Source organism: Tupaia chinensis, unplaced genomic scaffold (genome assembly GCF_000334495.1).
Source record: "Tupaia chinensis unplaced genomic scaffold, TupChi_1.0 Scaffold000532_1, whole genome shotgun sequence".
Lineage (NCBI taxonomy): Eukaryota > Metazoa > Chordata > Mammalia > Scandentia > Tupaiidae > Tupaia > Tupaia belangeri.
This window is the reverse complement of record NW_006160045.1, coordinates 6,780,464-6,801,592: the sequence shown is the minus strand read 5'-3', so window position 1 is coordinate 6,801,592 and position 21,129 is coordinate 6,780,464. Positions and strand designations below refer to the sequence as shown.

Here is a 21,129-nt window from a genome sequence, read left to right as displayed (position 1 = left end):
TTGAAATTGCTTTTTCCTTAACACTTTGGATGTGTTTTCCCATTCTTTCCTTACTCGTATTGTTTCCAATGAGAGGTCCACGGTTAGCCTGATGGGATATCCTTTGTAGGTAACTTGCTGTTTTTCTCTTGCCACTCTTAGTATGTTGTCTTTATCTGTGATTTTGGTCAATCTGTCTATAATGTGTCTTGGAGAAGATCTTCTTGGGTTGATTCTATTTGGGGTCCTTTGTATTTCTTGAGACTAGATCTTTGAGTGCCTCTCTAGGTTTGGAAAGTTTTCTTGCAGGATTTCATGGAATAGATTATCGATATCTTTATGTGTCTCTTCACCTTCTGGGATACCAATTATCCGGACGTTCGGATGTTTGATGGTATCTAGTATTTCTCGTATATTATTCTCATTTTTGGGGGGCAATTTTCCCAGTCTTTGTGGTGGATTTTTTCTAGGCCAGCAAATCTCTCTTCTATGTCTGGGATTCTATTTTCTGTATGATCTAGTATGATTTTAATACTTTCAAGAGATTTTTTGACTACGTGTATTATAGCCTTCATTTCTAACAGTTCCACTTGATTCTTTAGTAAAGTTTTTTTTTTTGGAGAGGTTTTCGCTATAGGGCACACACACTCTCCAGAAAGACAGAGAGAGACCGAGAGATAGAAAGCGAGAAATCACCCCCTGGGGGGATGGCCACACCACAATCCCTTCTCCTCCATTCTCCTCTCAGGATCTTGGGCACGCACGCACATGTGCCCAGCATGAGTTTAAGCCACCAGGTCCGGGACTCAAACCGTGCTTGATTACATGGGAGTCCAGCAACATAGCCATTATGCTAACTGCTGGTCCCAATATTCCAAATTCTTTATCAGACATTTCCATGATTTCCATTGAACTGTCTGTGGATGAAGAGGAGTTATTCTTTCCCCTTGGAGGAGAGGTATTTTCTAATTGTCTGATGGATGTTGTGTTTCTTCCTAATTCTAATTCTTGAAGTTCAATCTGAGCGTTCAGGAACATGCAGAAGGAAGTGATCTGGAATCTCTTTGCCATTCTGTTTTTATCCCTTTGTGCAGCAGAGTCAGTGGATATTGAGGAATATATTTACCCTAATAGTATTTGGATGTTTGGCTATGATTCCCTTAGATCCATCTACAAACACAGTGAATGGAGATTGAGGAGCAGAGTGATGAGATAAAAGAAAAAGAAAAGGAAATGAGAGAGAGAGAGAGAAAGAAACAGAGAAAAAGAAGGGGAAAAATTAAAAACAAAAACAATTTTTTTTTAAAAAAAGCAAAAGATAAAAACCACGCTGTGGCTCTCACATCATGCGAAATCATTCATTCTCAGGAGCCATGGAGGAATCTTCTTCTGAAGGCCTGCCCCTTGCCTCTCCTGGATGGGAGGTGGAAAGGGGATTATTAGCAAAATAAAAGGAGGGGCTGAAAGCCAAGTGAATACTTTACCTTAAAAAAATTTTTTTAAGGAAAAATTACAAAAAAAAAATAGAAGACAGAGGCAGAGAGAAGGCTAGAGGGGTTCCCTACCACTCAAATTTGGACCCTGGAGGCTGAATTATCAGTAGAAAAATCTTCATTTCTCTTTTTTCCCTGAAATCACTAGTTCTCAGGAGCCATGGAGGAGTCTTCTCTCTAAGCAAATTTTTCTTAACATTTTAAAATTTTGATTCATTAAAACTAAAACTGCTTTTCTTGATACTAAATAATAATAGTAAACAACTAAAGACCATACAGGAGAAGGGTGGATAATGGGGAGGAGGGGAGAAAAATCAAGGGAGGAAAAAAAGCAAAACATTTATTGGACATAAAAACGGAAATAATCTGCTAATAATAATGTGTATGATAACATCTTTGACTGGACCAACATGCAGTGTATTCAAGATGGCAAAATTAATTTTGTATGCCATAAAGATGTACAGTGATTAAATGTAAAAAAAAGTAGAAAAATAAATAAAATTTAAAATTAAAAAGGAATACTAAAATAATAAAAATGCTAATGATCAACAATGAGGACCTGAATGAAGTTAGTAGCTAGAGGCATTGAGAGGAAAGTGAGTAGATTGAAAAGATATTTAGGAAGTGACACCTTCAAGACTAAGTAAACAAATTTGTGAGGTAGAGGCAGAGGAGGAGTCTAGGATGACAACCAGATTTCTAGCATGGATAACTTGAGGGATGGTGCTGATCCCTGAACACAGCTGTAAAACGATCGTTCAGCTGCTTCGGTCATCTTCCTGTTACTGGGCTACAATGTCCCATGATGACGGGGCACAAAGTTCAAGCCATGCATACTTACACATGTGATGTGAACTCATCACATGTGTAAGCCCAGCTGGTGGCAGGAGGTCTGACCTGAGCAACATTAATAAGCAGCCTCTCTTCCATTATGTAAGACCAAGACTACAATATAAACATTGTTTTAATTTGTTAAACAGGGCTCTGTGGCTTCTTGCACCATCTTGACTATCCTATGAAGCAATCAAAGAAGGAAATTACACATGCGTTTCCCCGGAGACAAGTTCAGATTTGTTTAACTGTATAAAGGTACAGACAGCAGGGATCTTCACTACCTTCATCCATCACAACAGCAAATAATTATGCAAAGCACAGTGCTAGATACCCAACTAAACTCATGTGTCCTTAGGCTTCTACTCTATGCCTCTGCCTTCCTGAGATTTTTTCTTTTCTTTTATTGCCAGAGGGCACATGAACACCCCAGAAAGAGAAAGAAAGAGAGAGGGAATGCACTCCTCAACGAGGCGTGGTCATGCGACAATCCTTTCTCCTCGTTTTTTCCATCCCCCTGGGATTTTGGACACATACGCACACATTATGAGGCATATTTTTCAAGCCACTTGGGCAGGATTCAAACCTCAGTCAGCCATGTTCCTTCTGTATAGCTCTTAGCCATTGTGCTTCAGGGCTGGACTAGATCTTTTGTATTAATGAAATGCCAGAAGAGTGGTGAAGAAGACACTTTGCTAATAAGCGTAGTCAACCTTGGAGATAATGGTCACAGTAATCAGATTACCCTTCCCACTAAGTCTAAGCTCTTTTGTTTTGTTTTGAGAGGTTTTTGCTATAGGGCGCATGTGCTTGCCAGAAAGACAGAGAAATGGAGAGACAGAAAGCAAGAAATCACCTCCCCCAGGGGGGATGACCACACTGCAATCCCTTCTCCTCCATTCTCCTCTTGGGATCTTGGACACACGTGCACACACGTCCGGCTTGAGTTTAAGCCACCAGGTCCTGCTCAAACCACGGTTGACTACATGGGAGTCCAGTGACATTGCCATTACACCAACTGCTGGTTGAAGATTCCTTCCAGGATGGAACAGAATGGAGCATGGGGCAGGCTGCAATGTGGAACCCAGGGACAGCACCCAAGATGAGAGTCTGAAGCATCTTTCACCATTAAAGAGACCAGGCTGATGGGTATTGAGTTGAAAGTAAAAGGACTGTAAGCTGAGGTAGCAGAAAGGAGTATGTGGATTTAGTAGGGGAGATGGCAGCATCCCAGAATGATTCCCTAAGCATCTAGAAAGAAGAAATAGAACCTGCCTGTGAATGTGAAGAAGGCTGTTACGGCAACTCACTGAACAGCTTGTATAGCTGTGGTCCTACATTTCGTGGAATGGAGTGGCAATAATGGGGGTTACGATTTAAAAGTGTGCACTGTAAGGAGATAGAATGTTTGCATTTTGAAAAAATGTCATTTTAAAAGCCTTTATGAAGTACTCACACACACATGAAAGAATAGGTTGCAATACAAGATTGTCACATGAATGGAATGTGACAATTATTATAGGATGATACAGTTGTAAGTAGCCTTTAAAGCATACATAACTTCTAATATAGTGTTATACCTAATTATAGAAATTATGTGTATACAATTTGTTTAATGATGATGGTAAGGATGGACTTTGAGTTAACCACATACTCTTTGATTTTAAGAGTTACAGCCCATGGCTTCAAAAGAGTTAACATCTTAGCCATCGGTTGACCCTACTGATTTCAATGAGTGAATCGAGTTGGGAGGTCTATTTATTTAGTTAGTTAATGAGTGGGTTTGCCATAGGGTGCATGTACTTTCAGAGGGAGAGAGACACACAGAGAGAGAGAAAGAGAAAGAGACATAAAAACAAAAAGAGAGAGAGAAAGAGAAAGAAAGAAAGAAACGAAACGAAAGGAAAAAAGAAAGAGAAAGAAAGAAATTGAGAAATCATCTGGGGAAGTGATCATGCTGCAATCCCTTCTTTTCCACTCTTCTCTCAGGATTTTGGGCATGCACACACATATACCTAGTGCATTTTTCAAGCCACTGGGTCCAGGACATGAACTGTGAAGTCAGTCATGTGGGATCCAGCTGCCATTACTACTATGGTTTCTGGCCCAGGAGGTTGATCTTCATGATCAATATTTTAGAAATGGTAAATGAAATAAAAACATTCTTTAAAAATTTTCATATATCCTTTACTTTTACAGTTACTTGACCAGTTCCTTAAAGGATAAGTAGCTTTCTTGAACTAAGAGAACTGACATGAATTATTAAACAGACAAAAGGAATGGTCTTGTATGACCAAGCAACTCTTGTATAGCCTTATCCATTTAAATGAAAAGAAGTTGTTCTCTGGGGTTTATATATACAAATAAGGATTCTTCCAAAAGTTCATGGAAAAGCATAATATTAAAAAACTATGTATGAATTTAAAATTTCTTTTGCACCAAAATAAACTACCCATCTGTTGCAATATGTTTGAATAGCATCTAGTTTGAGTTACTAGGAAAGTAAGATATCAATTAAAAAGAGCTCCTATCAGAGCAACATGAACTGCTAAAACTGAAATAAGAACAGACATCAAATTTATAGTGAAATTGGATAGAATAGTGAAATCACTGATGCTTTGTGAAGTTTATAGGGAAAATGCACCCTACACACACACCAAAATCAGCATTTTACACATTTATTTTAAGAAAGGACAAGATGGGGCGAACGATGGCAAGATGGGAAGCCGGTAGGTGGGTAGTGGTTAAGGCGCTGGACTCCCACGTGGCTGACTGAGCACTGTTTGAGTCCCAACCTGGCAGCTTAAAATTCACACCAGATATGTGTGCATGCATGGTTGGGGGTGGGGGGTGGGGGGGTGATTTCTCACTTTTCTCTGTCTATCCATCGAACACACACACTTCATAGCAAAAATTTCTAAAAAAAAAAAAAAAAGTAAAGAAAAGAAAAGAAAAGAGGGATAAGATAAGGGCTGAGCAGTGACGCAACAGGAAAACACAATATTCTGTGAACCAGACCTACATGAGAAAATAGCTGGTCTGCATCTGGAGATCTCCCTGAGTACACTGCTCATGTATATGCCCATGATATGACTTGACAGAATCTGAGGGTGGATGTGCCATCGAGACCCTTTTGAGGGTGTCATATCTCTGTCTTGCTTGCTCTCTGTTTCTCATGGGAAAGCGAAAAACTAAATAAATTTTAAAAGGTAGGAGATCATATTGACCATGATGCTTACCATAGTAGACCATCTACATCCATTTGCGAGGATAAATTAATCTCGTTTGTGCCTTAATTGAGGAGGACTGACAGTTCACAATAGAAATGACAGCCAACATCACAGACATCTCAATTGGTTTAGTTTATATCATTCTGACTGAAAAATTAAAATTGAGAAAACTTTGTGCTCAGTGGCTGCCAAATTTGTTGTGCTCAGCTCAGCTACAGATAAGAGCAGAGCTTTCAATGGGAATGTTAAAGGAGGATCAGGATCCTGAGGCATTTCTTTAAGAACTGTAACAGGATATGAAACAAATTTACAAGTATGATCCTGAAGTCAAAGAATCATCAAAGCAGTAGTTATCAAGAGATAGAAAGGATTCAACCAAAGAAAAGTAGATCAGTCGCAGACAAAAGTCATGGCGACGACTTTTGGGGGTGTTCGAGGTGTTTTGCTTGTTGAATTTTTGAAGGGCTATGAAGTGATCTGCTAATGAGAATGCTTTGAGAAAATGGAAAGTTCAGCAGAAAAACACCTAGGAAATCTCCAGAATTTCGCTACAGGGTGCATGCGCTCGCCAGACAGACAGAGAGAGACATAGAGACAGAAAGCGAGAAATGGGGGTTGGTCACGCCGCAATCCCTTCTCCTCCATTCTCCTCTCGGGATCTTGGGCACGCACGCACACGCGCCCGGCCTGAGTTTTAAGCCACCGGGTCCAGGACGCGAACTGTAGTCGACTACATGGGAGTCCAGCGACATAGCCATTACGCTAACTGCTGGTTCCCCAGAATCTTTCTTCACTATGACAATGCTCCTGCTCATTCTCTTGCCAAAAGAGGTCAATTTTTGTGAGAGTTTCAATGGGAAATCGTTAGGCATTCACCTTACAATCCTGATTTGGCCCCACTTATTTTAGATTTCTAAACTTAAAAAAATAAATAAAAATAAAAATAAAAAACAAACAAACAAACAAAAACTTTAAAGGGCATTCATTTTTCTTTAGTTAATAATGTAAAAAAAAAAAAAAAAAAAAAAGAATTGGCATGGTTAAATCCCCAGGACCCTCAGTTCTTTAGGGATGGACTACATGACTGGCTTCATCACTTTAAAAAGTGTCTTAAACTTGATGGAACTTATCCTGAGAAATAAAGTTTTTATTTTTTATTTTTATCTTTTAATTCTATTTTCCACAAACCTTTTGAAGACCCTCATACATATATTTGTATGTATGTGTATATGTTTGTGTGTGTGTGTGTGTGTGTTTGTATGAAACATGAGTAGCATTCCATGCAACTGTCTAGTACCAACTTATCTTTACTTTTATATGCAGGGCAAATAGCATCAGAGAAAGCAGCAGGCCACTTCAGAAAACACTCAATATATAAAAAGTCTTCAAAAAGTTCATGGAAAATGCGTGTTATGAAAAAATTTTGCATGGGTTTCAAATTTTTTGCACTAAAATAATCTCATACTTTAATTCCTTTTCCCCAAACTCTTTGAAGTCCCCTATATTTTTTTATCTAGACACATAAATCTATACATACATTTTATAAAACAATAATCATAACTTGCTTGAGGATACCAAAATGCTCTTACGTCACTGAGAAATCTTAGTGTCAGTGTCGCTCCCTCCCTAAATGTATTACTTTCTCTGATAAAGTTATGGTTCCTGTTTTGCTCTGTTTACAGTTTCTTTGTTGGACAGAAAAGAGGAAGTATTACAATATGATTAAGCTTCCTAGAATGATGACATGGCAAAATATGTGAAATACAATAGAACAAAATTATAAATAAATTTTTTATAAAACTTTTTGAACTTTTGTTTTGATGGAATAGAGACTATGTCTTTCAAAACTAGGCTTTCAATGCAGTTTTTTTCCCCCAAAAGTCCATGGTAAAATATATAATGTGATATATGAATAGGGATTTAGGGGACCAGCAGTTAGGGTAATGGCTATGTCGCTGGACTCACATGCAGTCAACCACGGTTTGCGTCCCAGACCCGGTGGCTTAAAACTCACGCTGGGCACTTGTGCATGTGTGCCCAAGATCCTGAGATGAGAATGGAGGAAAAGGGATTGTGGTGTGGCCATCCCCCTTGAGGGGTGATTTCTCGCTTTCTGTCTCTCTGTCTCTCTCTATCTGTCTGGTGAGCGCACATGCCCTATAGCGAAAACCTCTCCAAAAAAAAAAAAAAAAGGGATTTAGGTGAGGCGAAATTGATTATTTCATGAGACAATAAGCTATCAAAAATATCTACTGTAGTTATAGAAATTAATACAACACCAGAGTCAATGTATCATAAGTAGTGCCGTTTCTATTGCTGATGAAGAGACTCCACTTCCACTGTCTAGCTTCAGAACTGCCCATGAGCGAGAGAATTAAGAACATCTAGCCATACCTTCCTGTGTTATTGGCACAGAAATGTGGCACCTTTTAGGCAAAAGGGACAGATTCAGCACTCCAGGTTCTGAAAAATTCATTGTTGGCACACCTAGACATCATTTCCAGCATTTAAATTCTCCCTTCTGAGGAGAGACTTTATCTGATTAGCTGATGGTCATAGAGATTAATGAGAATTTACAGTACATTTCAATTCTTCTCCCCCATGAGTGACTCAGTTTCCTAAATCAATAACAAACACCCTTTTTAGCTTAAGGATTTCAGTGCTCCTATGTGTGTCTATGGCTGCATAACAAATTACTCCAATCACAATGGCTTGAATCACAATGATCATGCGTTACATCATGTATTATCTCTACCATTCTCATGGTCAGAAATGCAGACAGACAATAGAATGGAGGTCTGATTTCTGACCCGCCTTGTCAGGGTTATCAACTGGAAGATCAAAACTGGGGGCTGAAAGGATCTGAAGGATTATTCACTCACTCCCTGTGACAGCAGATGATGCTTGCGCACAACTGGGGGCTAAGGATGTCAGCCAGCATGTCCTCACGAAACCTCTCTGTGAGTCCTGACCCGCCGGACATGACAACTGAGTTCTAAGGGCAAGTATCCTGAGAAAGAGAGAAAGAGAAGGAGATGGCATCGTTTTTACAATGTAGCTTTCAAAGTCACATATTTTGAGACTTTCTACCAAACTCTATTGTTTGGGGTAGCCCCAAATCCCTGCCCAGATACAAAGAAAAGGAATATAGATACCAAATCCCTGTGGAAGAAGGTTCAGCCTCATAAGAAAAGCTTGCGAGATAGGTTAAATATACAGGTGCAGCCAATATGGGAAATATAACTTGCCACAGGTTCTAGAACGATATTGGCGACTCACTTTATAGTTGCTGCATTATTTAAATTTTAACATATTTTATTGTAAATACAATATCTGCCCATGTGAGAAAATTTTAAAACATAAAAAGAACCACTCTATATAGTTCTACCACACAAATAACCACAATTAGAGAAAGTTAAAGTTTTCATATAGACACACATACTATTCTTCCATTGCCTGTTCTCTCCAACTCTTTTTTTTTAAATTCATGATAGAGAGCACACATGCTTGCACACACAGAGAGAGGGGTACAAAAGAAAATTTATTTAAATTTAAATTAAGTTAATTCTGTTCCATATAGGTGTTTGACAAGCTCAAGGAAGAGGTTAGCAATATTGAGCAGGGTAATTTTGGAATTTGTAATATATTAAAACACTGTACAAAGAGCTTCTCTTCTTCTAATGAAATAAAATTGTGTAAATGCATTTTGTCATGTAATATTTGATACTTTTTCAATTATTTTTTTCCAAGTACTTGGTGAAAAAGAAAACTATGCTAGAATACAGAGATGGTGAGGCAGAATTTAGAGCTGGAAGAGCCTGAGAGGTTATCTAATCCAGATTCTACATTTTTACAGACGACCTTATCAGTGATCATTTTCGAAGACTACATGATGGGGACCAGCAAGTGGCGTGGTGGTTGAGGTGCTGGGCACTCCTACATGTCCGACCGCGGTTGGAGTCCCAGACCTGGTGGCTTGCTTTCTCACTTTCTCTCCCTGGTCAAATTAAAATAAATGAATAAATAAATTAAAAATTAATAATTCTTAAAAAGAAGCCTGCATGAAATGTAATGCTCTAGGCACACCTGGTTTCCATCTGTGAAGTCCAAGGTTTGAGTACTGCACAGAATAAGACAACTGGAACCTTACATTACCCTGACCTTTCCTCCTCATCTTCCAGTCACATGAATTTCCTTAATTGTCTGAGAGCTGAAATAATAGTATCGGCTTTGTGTAATTGTAATTGCCAGTCTGGAAATCAATCTTATGCTGCTGGAAGGGTGGTGTATCTTCTCAGCAAAATGGGTTGAACTTAAGCAAAGCTGAAACTAAAATAAATTTGGACATTTTCCCCAGGAACAGCTGATAGACATTGCCTGTTCTTGTCCTTGGCTTCAAGCTGCTAGGCGGAGTGTTGGGGAGGTCATGCTAATGCTTGGAGTTTTATTCTCCTGGTTTAACAGTTCTTAGCACTGTCGGCTCTCAGAGAAATTCAGGACAAGCTCCTTCTGTTAGTTTAGGGCTGGCCTGATTGGCAAGAGGGTTTGTCCAGCCAAGGATAATCTGAAGTCATTTGTTCACTCATATGCTAGTGTCCCTGTTCTCAAGAACAGTTGTTTTATGAATAGCAATATGGAGGCCTTCAGGATTTATAATAATATGGAATGACTATCTTCTGAAGACTGTAGAGGATAAGGAGTGTCCCAGGGACTACACTTACCCAGTTATAAGTTTCTTTGACCCCTGAGGATATTCTGTAGGTTTTCCTAAATAATCTGCATCCAGATTCCAATTCACAATTTTGTGTGTGTTTTAGGGTTTCTTTTCTTTTTTCTTTCTTTAAGTTTGGTATAGGGCATGTGTGCTTGCCAGAGAGAAACAGAGACAGAGAGAAAGAAAGAAAGTGAGAAATCACCTCCCAGGGAGAATGGCCAACCACAACCCTTTCTCCTCCATTCTCCTCTCAGGATTTTGTTTGGTGCACATACACGTGCACCTGAAGTGATTTTCAAACCACCAGGTCCAAGACTTGAATCTCACAATCGACCATGTGGGATCCAGTACTTTACCCACCTCACCATCTGTGGCCCCCAAATTTACAATTATTGGATGACCATCCAGAATTCATCAATGATTAAACAATACCTAGGAGTTTCATGGTAACCCTTTAAAAATATTGGAATCAGTCAAAGTCCATTCAACCCTCTCTCCAAAGGAGGTCTGAAATTGAGCATATGATAAGATAATAATTATTTAAAAAAAAAAAAGTCTTTATGTTGCTTTGTTGGAGCAAGATTCCTGACCAGTATACAGTGCTGTGTTTACTAAACAGAGCCCTGTGCAGAAATCACAAACTGTCCATCTAGACAGGGTTTTGTTACACTTTGCCCATTGATGGAATAGTTCCATTATAAAGTTCTATACACCAAAAAGCTTTAATTTGATGAGGCTGCCCATTAATGCATTAATGCCAAAAAGTGGCATTTCCCACCACACTGTACATCATTAAAAAGCTCATGCATTAGGTAGCCTCTCTGCACAGTGGCACTGAGCAGAGCTCATCAACCCACTGAGATTCACAGTCAGTCATGTTAGGGAGCTTTATGCTAGAAAATAGGGACTTAGGGACCAAAAAAAGTATTCGTAATTTCCAAAACTGAATTCTTACTCCAAGAACCCATCTTCTTGGTCATACTTTAGGGTGCCGGTGAAGACGTGCCAGCCACTGCTTCGTGTGTAGCTTGGCAGTAGAGCACCAGTTTGTCTGATGGTGTCACAGGCACAAAGGCCCATTTAAAAAACTACCGATTTGAGATAAAAATACGAGATATTCAGAACCGAGCTTTGACCATTCTTGCATCCCCAATGATAATATTGATAAGTCAACAGCAAATTGTGCTCACGTTTCCCAGCTGTGGGGACATTAATACATTGATTCAAACCCGTTTACTCAGTCCACACAGCCCTGAGAAGTCATCCTGCGCAGTGCGTATCAAAAATAACGAAGTTCGGGTGACAGTTTGACAGTGAAGTGCTCTATACAAGTCAAACTTGGAAGGCCATATTAAGCCTATCTATTCTGAGAGAAAAGCATCAAATCCTTGTGTACACATTTAGTTTTATTGTAACAAAGCAACTTACTCACTGTTAAAACTGAGCATCTTTCCTTTCCAGTGAAACAAAGAGAAAATTTGAAAATAAACAGAAACAAAATTACAATAGAGAATGTCAATTCCAAATAAGATCCTACAGGTTCTGCTGATTCTCCCAAGTGGCAGGGCTCAAGTCATCATTAAGACATTAGGAGAAAATTTTATTTTGAAAGTGTCATCTTAAACCACAAGGATGTTCGTTAAACATCACAATTAAACATGCCAAAGGAGAAGCCATGTTGTCAAAATGCCCACTTAACCCACCCAAACAGCTCAACTCACCCTTTGCTGACCTTCTATAATCCCATTTTTTAAAGTTTTTTTTCTTTTTTCTTTTTCCTTTTTTTTTTTTTTTGAGAGGTTTTTGCTATAGGGTGCGTGCACTAGCCAGACAGACAGAGAGACAGAGAGACAGAAAGTGAGAAATCACCCCCTAGGGGGGATGGCCACACCGCAATCCATTCTCCTCCACTCTCCTCTTGGGATCTTGGGCATACACACACACACGCCCAGTGTGAGTTTTAAGCCACTGGGTCCGGGACTCGAACCATGGTCGACTACCTGGGAGTCCAGCAACATAGCCATTATGCTAACTGCTGGTCCCTTTTTTTTTTTTCTTTTTTTAAACAAGAGAAAGTAGACAGATACATGTTGGTAAATGCTAACTGTCCATATTCACCTAGAGACACAGTGTAATCTCTGAGTTCAATATACAGAGAAAGGAGAAAAAAAAAAGCTAGAATTCTATGCACTACTACAAAGGGGCCTAGCACCCTCCAGCTTCCAGCAGAACAAAGGGAGTAGAAGGATTTTCTTTTTTCCCACAGAGCACGGTGGTGGTGATTCCAGTTTTTGTTGAAACAGGAAGGGATAAAAATGAATTTGGAACAGGAAAGCGTAGAGATTCTTTTCCTATTGTTTCTGCTCAAGGTTTTTTCCCCCAAAATAAGTTGAGAACCATGGTGTAGAGAAAAGAGATCTCAAGAACAGGACAACTGAGCACAAGAGGGAAAAAAGAGAGGAAAAAAGAAAAGAAAAGAAAAAAGACTGCAACTTGCTCCCAGGGACTGAAGAAAAAAAATTTTTAAAGGAGGATTGGAATCCATCAGTGTTCTGTCAGTCATCTCCTTCATCCTTTTCTCCTTCCTCCCCTTCATCATCACCTTCATCTTCTTCACCTTCATCCTCATCTCTTTCCTCATCAACATCTTCCAATCCCTCTTCTTCTTCATCATCATCATCTTCTTCTTCTCCTACCCCTTCTTCATCATCCATATCGGAAACCAAATAGCACTGTAAGGGATTTGGCCAAATGTCATCTTTGACGACCTCCCCTAACTCATCTGCAGCTGCATCACAATGGCCATTAACCCAAGTGAAGAAGCTCTCTGGCTCCTCATGCTGCCTCTTCCTGCTGGCTTTACTCTGCATTTGACTTGAACATTTCATCAAATCCTTTCCAGTTTTCCATTTGATTTCAGTGGACTTTGAAGGTGGATCACCACTCTCATTCAGATGAGATTCTTTGGAGAGAACTTTATTTTTGAAGTAAGGATTTTTGTCAAAATAAAAATCTATTCTGTAACCTGGTTTAATATCTTCAAATCCTGTCACGTCAACTCTGGTCAAATAATGTAGCACCTCTTCATCCTCCTCTCCAAGCAGTGCAGACACTTGTGGATGGTTGACAAAAGTCGTTACCCAAAAATTTGAGATTTTGGCGATCAATTCTGACCTCTTCTGAAAAAATGGTTGGCAAAGTTTGTTATATTTCTCTTCTACTTTCAAAATCTCCTCACTGACTTGTTCATGAAGTCTGTCTATTTCGTTTTGTACTTCATCAATATGTTCAATTGCTTCTTGTTGCTCTTTCTCTCCCTTGGGTAAGTCCAGAGAGACCAATGCCTTCTCTGGTCTCGAGGCAGGGGGCAGTCTTAGTCTCTTCGTCAGAGGTATGAGTGAAGATTGTTGCTTGGGGGCCATGTTTCTAGGAAGGTACAGGCGCCAGACTCAAAGACCTCCTTGCTCACCAGAAAGACGCTCTAAGAACTTGATAAGGTAATATTTAGTAGTAGAGCAAATTGGTATTGATTCAAGATTCTAGGAATGTGATACGACTGGGTTGCTGGTAACCCTTGGAGAATGGTGATAGGAACATACTCGACCAAAGTATGCCTCCAGCATGGTCAAATCCTTTCCTACGTTTTCTTCAGCATAGCTGACACAGGCAATTCTTTCCCCAAAGAAGTTGCTGAATACTGCTGGGGGAAAAGAAATGATTTAAACATAAGAATAAAAGAAGTATCAGGGCCAGCAGGTGGTGGGGTGGTTGAAGGTGCTGAACTCCCACATGGCCAACCATAGTTCGGGTCCCAGATCTGGCGGCTTGCTCTCTCTGTCTCCCCCACCACCCCCTCGACCTTGTCCCTCTCTGGTCAAATAAATAAGTAAAGTTAAATAAAAATAATTCTTATTTAGTTATTCATTCAACAAATATTTGTTGACTAGTAGGTCCTAAGGACACAAACTGTGAGTAAAACTTTAGAAAAACAAAACTTCTGTCTTATTTAAAAAGGCAAAAATGACTTGTAAAATACAGGGAGATGCAAAGAAAAAAATGTTTAAGTCACTTCTGCAAAATACAGGAGACATCAAAAAAAATTTTTTTTGGGGGGGGAGAGGTTTTCGCTATAGGGTGCGTGCGCTCGCCAGACAGAGAGAGACAGAGAGACAGAAAGCGAGAAATCACCCCCCAGGGGGGATGGCCATGGTGCAATCCCTTCTCCTCCATTCTCCCCTCAGGATCTTGGACACACACGCACACGCGCCCGGCGTGAGTTTTAAGCCACCGGGTCTGGGACGCAAACCATGGTCGACTACGTGGGAGTCCAGCGACATAGCCATTACGCTAACTGCCAGTCCCGAGACACCAAAAAATTTTGAAAAATATCACCTGTGGTCACTATTCTCATGGAGTGTCTATTCTGATAGTAGAGGTAATACCTGGGAAGCTAGACAGTCAATAAATACAGATAAAGCATGTCAGCTCATGCTATAAATGAAAAACCAGTGTAAGAGGATAAAGAGTGGGAGAAAGGTGCGTTGTAGGTCAGGAAAGGCCTTTCTGGATGAGGCTCACAGGCCTCATTCTAACCCCTTCTAGTCCCAAAGGACTGGCCTGATTTTGCAAGCACCTGCTTAACCAGATCTTAACAGTCTCCACACAAGGATCTTCCACAAAGAAGCTGGTTTTTGGGACAACTTGGACCCTTGTAGTCAAGGACCATTGTTTCTCTGTGGTTGACCCGAGCTTGCCTCTCAGGTCCAGTTTTCTAGGAGCCTGTATTAGTTTTTTAAGGTTGTTTTAATAAACCACCACAACTGCTTGGTTTAAAACACCAGAAATATATTCTTTCAGAGTTCTGGAGGCTTGAAGTCTGAAATCAAGGTGTCAGCATGGCCTTGCTTCTTCCAGGGCCCATAAGCGAAAATCCTTCCTTATTTCTTCTGGCTTCTGGTAGACCTTGGTATTCCTTGGCTTGTAGAAGCATAACTCCAGTTTCCATGGACTTCTGTCTCTGTTTTCTCTTCTTATAAAGACACTAGTCATATTCAATTAGGACCCACCCTACTCCAATATGACAACTTAGCCAGTAACACTTCAGTTTCAAGTCACATTCTGAGGCACTGGGGATTAGGACTTAAATCTTTTGGGGAAATACTTTTCAACCTTAAAAAAAAAGGCCAAGAGTTCAGCCAGGAGAACAACGGGCTGGGGGGTGGGATTGCTATGATGACTGAATGAGCGCACATACTTAGGATACCTTAGTGTCTGCTGTATGATAATACTCTGTGTAAAAAGTGCAAGAGTTCTACAATAAGAATTACGCCCATTCTGTAACAGGAGATGATTAGGTGAAATCCTTGGTTTATTACTAACTACGTATATATGTTGCTTGGTAGTAAACAAGTGGGCACAAATCTGAAGATGGTTTTGGAGTGATCAAAAGAAGAGCTAATATTTCTCAATCTTGCTGGATGCTTAGTTCTTTCTAAGTGTTTTACACCTGTTGCATTTAATTTTCACAATAATTCTTTTTCTTTTTCTTAGAGATTTTTGCCTTAGGGTGTGTGTGCTTACCAGAGAGAGACCACGGTGAGAGGGAAAGTGAGAAATAATCTCCCAGGGGTGATGGCCATGCCACAATTCCTTCTTCTCTATTCTCCTCCTGGGACGTTGGATTTGCACACACATGCACCTGGCTTGGTTTTCAAGCCACTAGGTCTGGGACTCGAACCACAGTCGACCATGTGAGAGGCCAATGACATAACCATTACACCATCTGCCAGTACCAATTTTCACAATAATTCTATGAGGGTAAAACGGTTATCTTTTCACATTTTGCAAATAAGGAAACTGAGTCATGGAGTGGTTAAGTAGCTTGCTCGAAGCTATCCAACTGAGGAAAGCAGTAAAATGTTGATAAGGTTTAGAAATCCCTGCAATCTTATTGGTTTCTGTGTTGGGTACATTGTTTTTAAAAGATTATATATAATCAATAAAGGATAGCAAATCTACCATTAATTTTTAAACTATTCAAGAACTCATTATATGGGGCCTGCCATGTGGTATGGAGGTTAAGGTGGCTGGATTCCACATGGTCAACATGCTGGGAGTGTTTCCAAGAGAAGAGTGGAAGATAAAGGATTGCAGTGTGGTCATCCCCCCTAGGGGGTGCTATCTCTCTCTCTTCTCTCTGTCTGTCTCCAGCAAGAAAACGTGCCATATAACAACAACAAATTAAAAACTATTCTAGTTATATAGTTAAATATTGTCCTTGGTAATAAGTACATACCAATTTCATCTTTTTTCTAAAAGATCACAAATAATAAAATCAAGCAAAAAGCATCTGACTGGATTAAAGTGAGGAGTCATTCTCTTTTAATGCAAAAAAACTTTATTAAGTTATATCACAAGCTCATTCATCTATTTGTCTTGCAGTAACTATAATCTCATGAATTACTTTAATGCAATAGATTTTTATTTTGTAAAGTAGGGAATATAAACACTTTAAAAATAAAACACAGAGGTAACCAGCAGTTAGCGTAATGGCTATGTCGCTGGACTCCCACGTAGTCGACCGTGGTTCGTGTCCTGGACCCGGTGGCTTAAAACTCACGCCGGGCGCGTGTGCATGCGTGCCCAAGATCCCGAAAGGAGAAAGGAGGAGAAGGGATTGCGGCGTGACCATCCCCCCTGGGGGGTGATTTCTCGCTTTCTGTCTCTATGTCTCTCTCTGTCTGTCTGGCGAGCGCACGTGCCCTATAGTGAAAATCTCTCCCAAAAATAAATAAATAAATAAATAAAATAAAACACAGGGGCCAACCAGTGGCATGATGGTTAAGACAGGTAGATCCCACATGACTGACTGTGTGGTTCAATTCCTAAACTTGGTGGCTGGAAAAGCATGCTGGGCTCATGTGCATGGATACCCAAAAAAAGGAGGGAGAAATGGAGGAAAAGGGATTGTGGCATGACCATTCCCTATGGGGGTGGGGAGAACATGGTATGCTTTCTTGCTTTCTCTCTCTCTCTTTTGCTATCTCTCTCTCTGATGAAAGCACACACCCTCTGGGAAAATTATAAAAATAAAATAAATAAAACGTAAGCCTAGTTGTGGTGGTACATGCTACTAAGATGCTGTGGTCTGCAGGCTAGGATCACATATGCAGTCCAAGTTTAATCCCCAACCGAAGGGCCTAGCAAGGTGGCAACTTGTACCTGTTACTCTGCGACTAGGGTAGGCTGAGGCAAGAAGGACCATGAGCTCAAGGTGGGCCCGGGCATTTTGAGACTCTTGTCTAAAAGAGATGTGGGAGTGGTGGTACACTTGTAGTCCCAGCTGGAAGGATGAGGCAGGAGGATCGCAACACAGCAAGACTCTGTTTAAAATAAAATAAAATAAAATAAAATATAAAATAAAACAGAAATCACAAAGTGAATCTCTTCTTAAGGCAAGAGAGACTGTGAGGACTGTTGGGGCTGGATCAGTCCATGGCATGGTAGTTAAGGTGGCTGAATATCACATGGCCACCTGTGCAGTTTGAATCTCAGACCTGGTGGCTTGAGAAACATGCCAGGTGCATGTGCTTGTGTGCCCAGAATCCCCAGAAGAGAATAAAGAAGAGGGGGCTTCAGCATGGCCATGACTCAGAGGAGTTTTCTCACTCTCTCTCTTTCTCTCTCTCTCCACCCCCAGCAAGAACAAGTGCCCTACAGCAAGAACTAAAACAAAACAAAACAGACGAAGACACAAGTGCCTAGAGAGAAAAGGCTTAGAGTCTTCAGGGTAATGAGGTGAATGGCAGGGTTTTAAATCCTCAATCTTTTGCCTCTTTTGAGCCTACTGCCAGTTTTCTACTGCCAGTTTTCTACTTGCTGGAGAAGTTCATCATCAGTGTTACATTGTGCAACTCAGACAAACACGACCACAAACTATACATTGTACATCCAGCAGGCTAGGCACTTTACATACATTGTCAGTTTTACCTTTATAATAGCAGCCTCATGAAACTGGTATTCTTTTCCAGTTTTATTGCTAAAGAGTCAGGCAAAATATAAACGGATGCACTGTTTCCTTCCCTGAGAAAGTTTTACTTTGAAAAGAGTTAGTCCAACTGAACAATGTGCTCAGCAACACAAGTGGTTGTGCATTCTGGCACAAAGTCCTTATTTCTTTGCAAACCTGTCTAAAGTTTGAAAATCACACCTGGAGTTGCACTGACTTAAAAAAGGTCCAGGATATCACTGGTAACCTAACAGGTAATGAGCGGTAGACAGAATTCCAAGCTAACTGTGTTCTTTTCTAATACTACGCTATCTTCCCAGAACTCAAGGAATGAGGTGACGGCCTCGGCTAACAGCCGCGTGAAATTTCCTTTCTCCACAGTGCTTTCTCACCCCCATTCTTTCCCATAATTTCACAGGATATATGTTATATTAGAAAAGCAATGGCTAGGCCAGCTTGTGGTTAAGGCGACTGGATTCCACATGGTCAGTTTTAAGTCGTGGACCCCAATGGCTTGAAAAACATTCTGGGCACATGCGTACATGCCCAACATCTCAAATGGAGGGAGACATGGAGGAGGAATCCCACATGTGTGCAGGGGGGTGTCGCTCAGTTTTACTCTCTTTCCCAGTCTTTCTCCAGCAAGCATACGTGCCCTCTGGCAAAGTAAGGGGAGAGAGGGAAGAAAAAACAGTATGAAAAATAGAAAAGCAATGGCTACTGTGTTCTATTGGAATTACAAAACAGTGCGATACTGGTATATGGCAATTCATCCCAGTGAGAATGACACATTAAAACAAGGGGAATACGAACCAGTAGATGGCGTAATGGTTACATCACTGGATTCACATAGTCAACCATGGTTTAAATATGGAGACCTTGAGTGTGAATGATGAAGTCAGTAAGAAAATATGGCATATTCACAAAAGGTGCTGGCCCCCCTTTCAGAAGCACTCCATGGGCCCCGATGATTCAGCCAGCCACCAAGGAAGGGTAGAGTAAAAATACCGCTTTGAGGTGAAGCAGTGCGTTGTGTTGTCATTTTGCTCCAAGTGCTAGTGTGACAAGGTAAAAAAAAAAAAAAAAAAAAAAAAAAAAAAAGCTAGGGAAATAAAGGTGCCATACAGTGGCACCACAGTCAAAAGCAACACTCTGAGATTACCACCTGGGAAGGATGGAGGCTCAGATCCAGAGACCTCCCTGAATACATCTGACACACTTATGCCCATGATCTGGGATTGTCTAAGGCTGGGCGTAGACTGCGATATTGAGACCCTATTGGAAATGCTGTCTCTCTGTCTTTATCTCTGTCTCTATTTCAGTATCTCTCTCACAAAAAGAAGAAATAAGTAAATAAACTTTTAAACATTAAAAATAAGATGAAAATAACATTGCTCCTCTGAAAATAAAAGAAATCCACAGGCACCATGGATAGACTTGGTCATCAGTGGGAGTGAATCAAGAGACTGCAGGAGGTTGAGAAGTATGGAGACATCTGCTCTACCACTCACAGTGACTTGGAAACAATCCCAGGAGAACAAGCTTGACTGTATTCTCATCAGCACAAACCCAATCTGCTGTACTGCATCCTGGTTGGATTGACCTTGTGCTTAGAAGGGCAGTGGTAAACCTTGTGTGGGAAAAGAAGTCAGAGACCCGGAGTTGGCTGTTTATCCAGCACAGACTGTTCTCTGTTGAGAAGCAATTGTGAGTCATCAGTCTTCCCAGACCTGGATGAAATCTCTCTCAGAACTGTGTCCCCACCCTGCTTTAAAACAGATTTCATGTTCACCAAGCAATCTCTGGGTTGCTCAGTTTCCCACATACCTCACTATCAGCAAAAGGGAGTGTTCTGGATTGGGAATACAAGGATCCAACTCAAGGCAAAATAGTGGGTCATAAGGACAGTTCTGCCCCATGTTTGCAGAGAAAAGCATAGAAAAATACATCATGACTTTCCCGACAACCTAATATATATCCATTATTATAAAGCAGTAAATTAGACTTTGGGTTTATATATAAGGTTCTTAGAAATATGATTCCTACAAGTCAGTCTCCTTAAGACAGATGTGCTCTGGAGTCAAAGCATGTTCAAGTTTTCTCCAAGGCCAAGGCCAAAGAGATGGTGCTCTCACCCTGAGAGGGGCTGCCTGGCCTGCCGGCCAGATGCTCTCGCTCTCTCTATCATTACCCCACCTTTCAACCTTCAAAAACAAGCACGACTGGATCTTTCAGACCCCCCCAAAAAGTTCAGACAGAAGCCATTTCCATCTGAGGTGTGTCCTGTCACGTTCAGGGACCAACGCAACTGAATCTCTGCTCTGAACCCCATCTTCCTGACCCCAGAAAAGCTCAGACGGGTAGGGCAACCCTCATCTTCTCTCTGCCTCTGTTTCTCTCTTTACATTTTTTATCTTTCTTTTTATAATTTTTAAAACACTTCTTGTCACCTCTGACCTCTCCTCTCTCTGGCTAATTTCAGAAGTCACTTCAATCTGAGGTATGTCCTGCCATGTTCAAGCACGGCGTGGTTTTCATTTTTTGTTGTTTTTTAAAAAAAGGTTTTTTCTTTTTTGGTTGTTTTTGTGGGTTTTTCCCCTTTGTTTTCTCTTCCCTTTTTTCTCCCTTTCTTTCTTTCTTTCTTTCTCAGTGTGCTGTTCAGCCTTCACACACTGAGTGTCTAGACAAGCCTAGCTGCACAGTAGCCAAGCATATGAATACTTTAGGGTCATTGAAATCCACAACCTTGGGGGCCAGCAGGTAACATGGTGGTGAAGGCACTGGACACTCCCACGTGGTCGGCCACAGTTTGAGTCCTGGAACCTGGAGGTTTGCTTTCTCACTTTCCCTCTCTCTCTCTCTCTCTCTCTCTCT

The 21,129-nt window shown here is 40.6% G+C and overlaps 1 protein-coding gene across 1 annotated transcript; it reads right to left on the bottom strand.

The window, feature by feature from the left end:
* Positions 1-12,309: 12,309 nt before the first annotated feature.
* LOC102486781 (protein SET) lies at positions 12,310-17,622 on the bottom strand. Its single transcript, XM_014591127.2, has 2 exons — positions 17,469-17,622; positions 12,310-13,944 (listed from the first exon to the last, which is right to left on the bottom strand). The coding sequence occupies exon 2, from the start codon at positions 13,667-13,669 to the stop codon at positions 12,803-12,805; it is 867 nt and encodes a 288-aa protein (XP_014446613.1). The 5' UTR covers positions 13,670-13,944; positions 17,469-17,622; the 3' UTR covers positions 12,310-12,802.
* Positions 17,623-21,129: the final 3,507 nt, after the last annotated feature.

What these genes read in the sequence shown, in the direction of transcription:
- LOC102486781 (XM_014591127.2), bottom strand. Translation starts at nt 13,669, where the DNA reads ATGGCCCCCAAGCAACAATCTTCACTCATACCTCTGACGAAGAGACTA.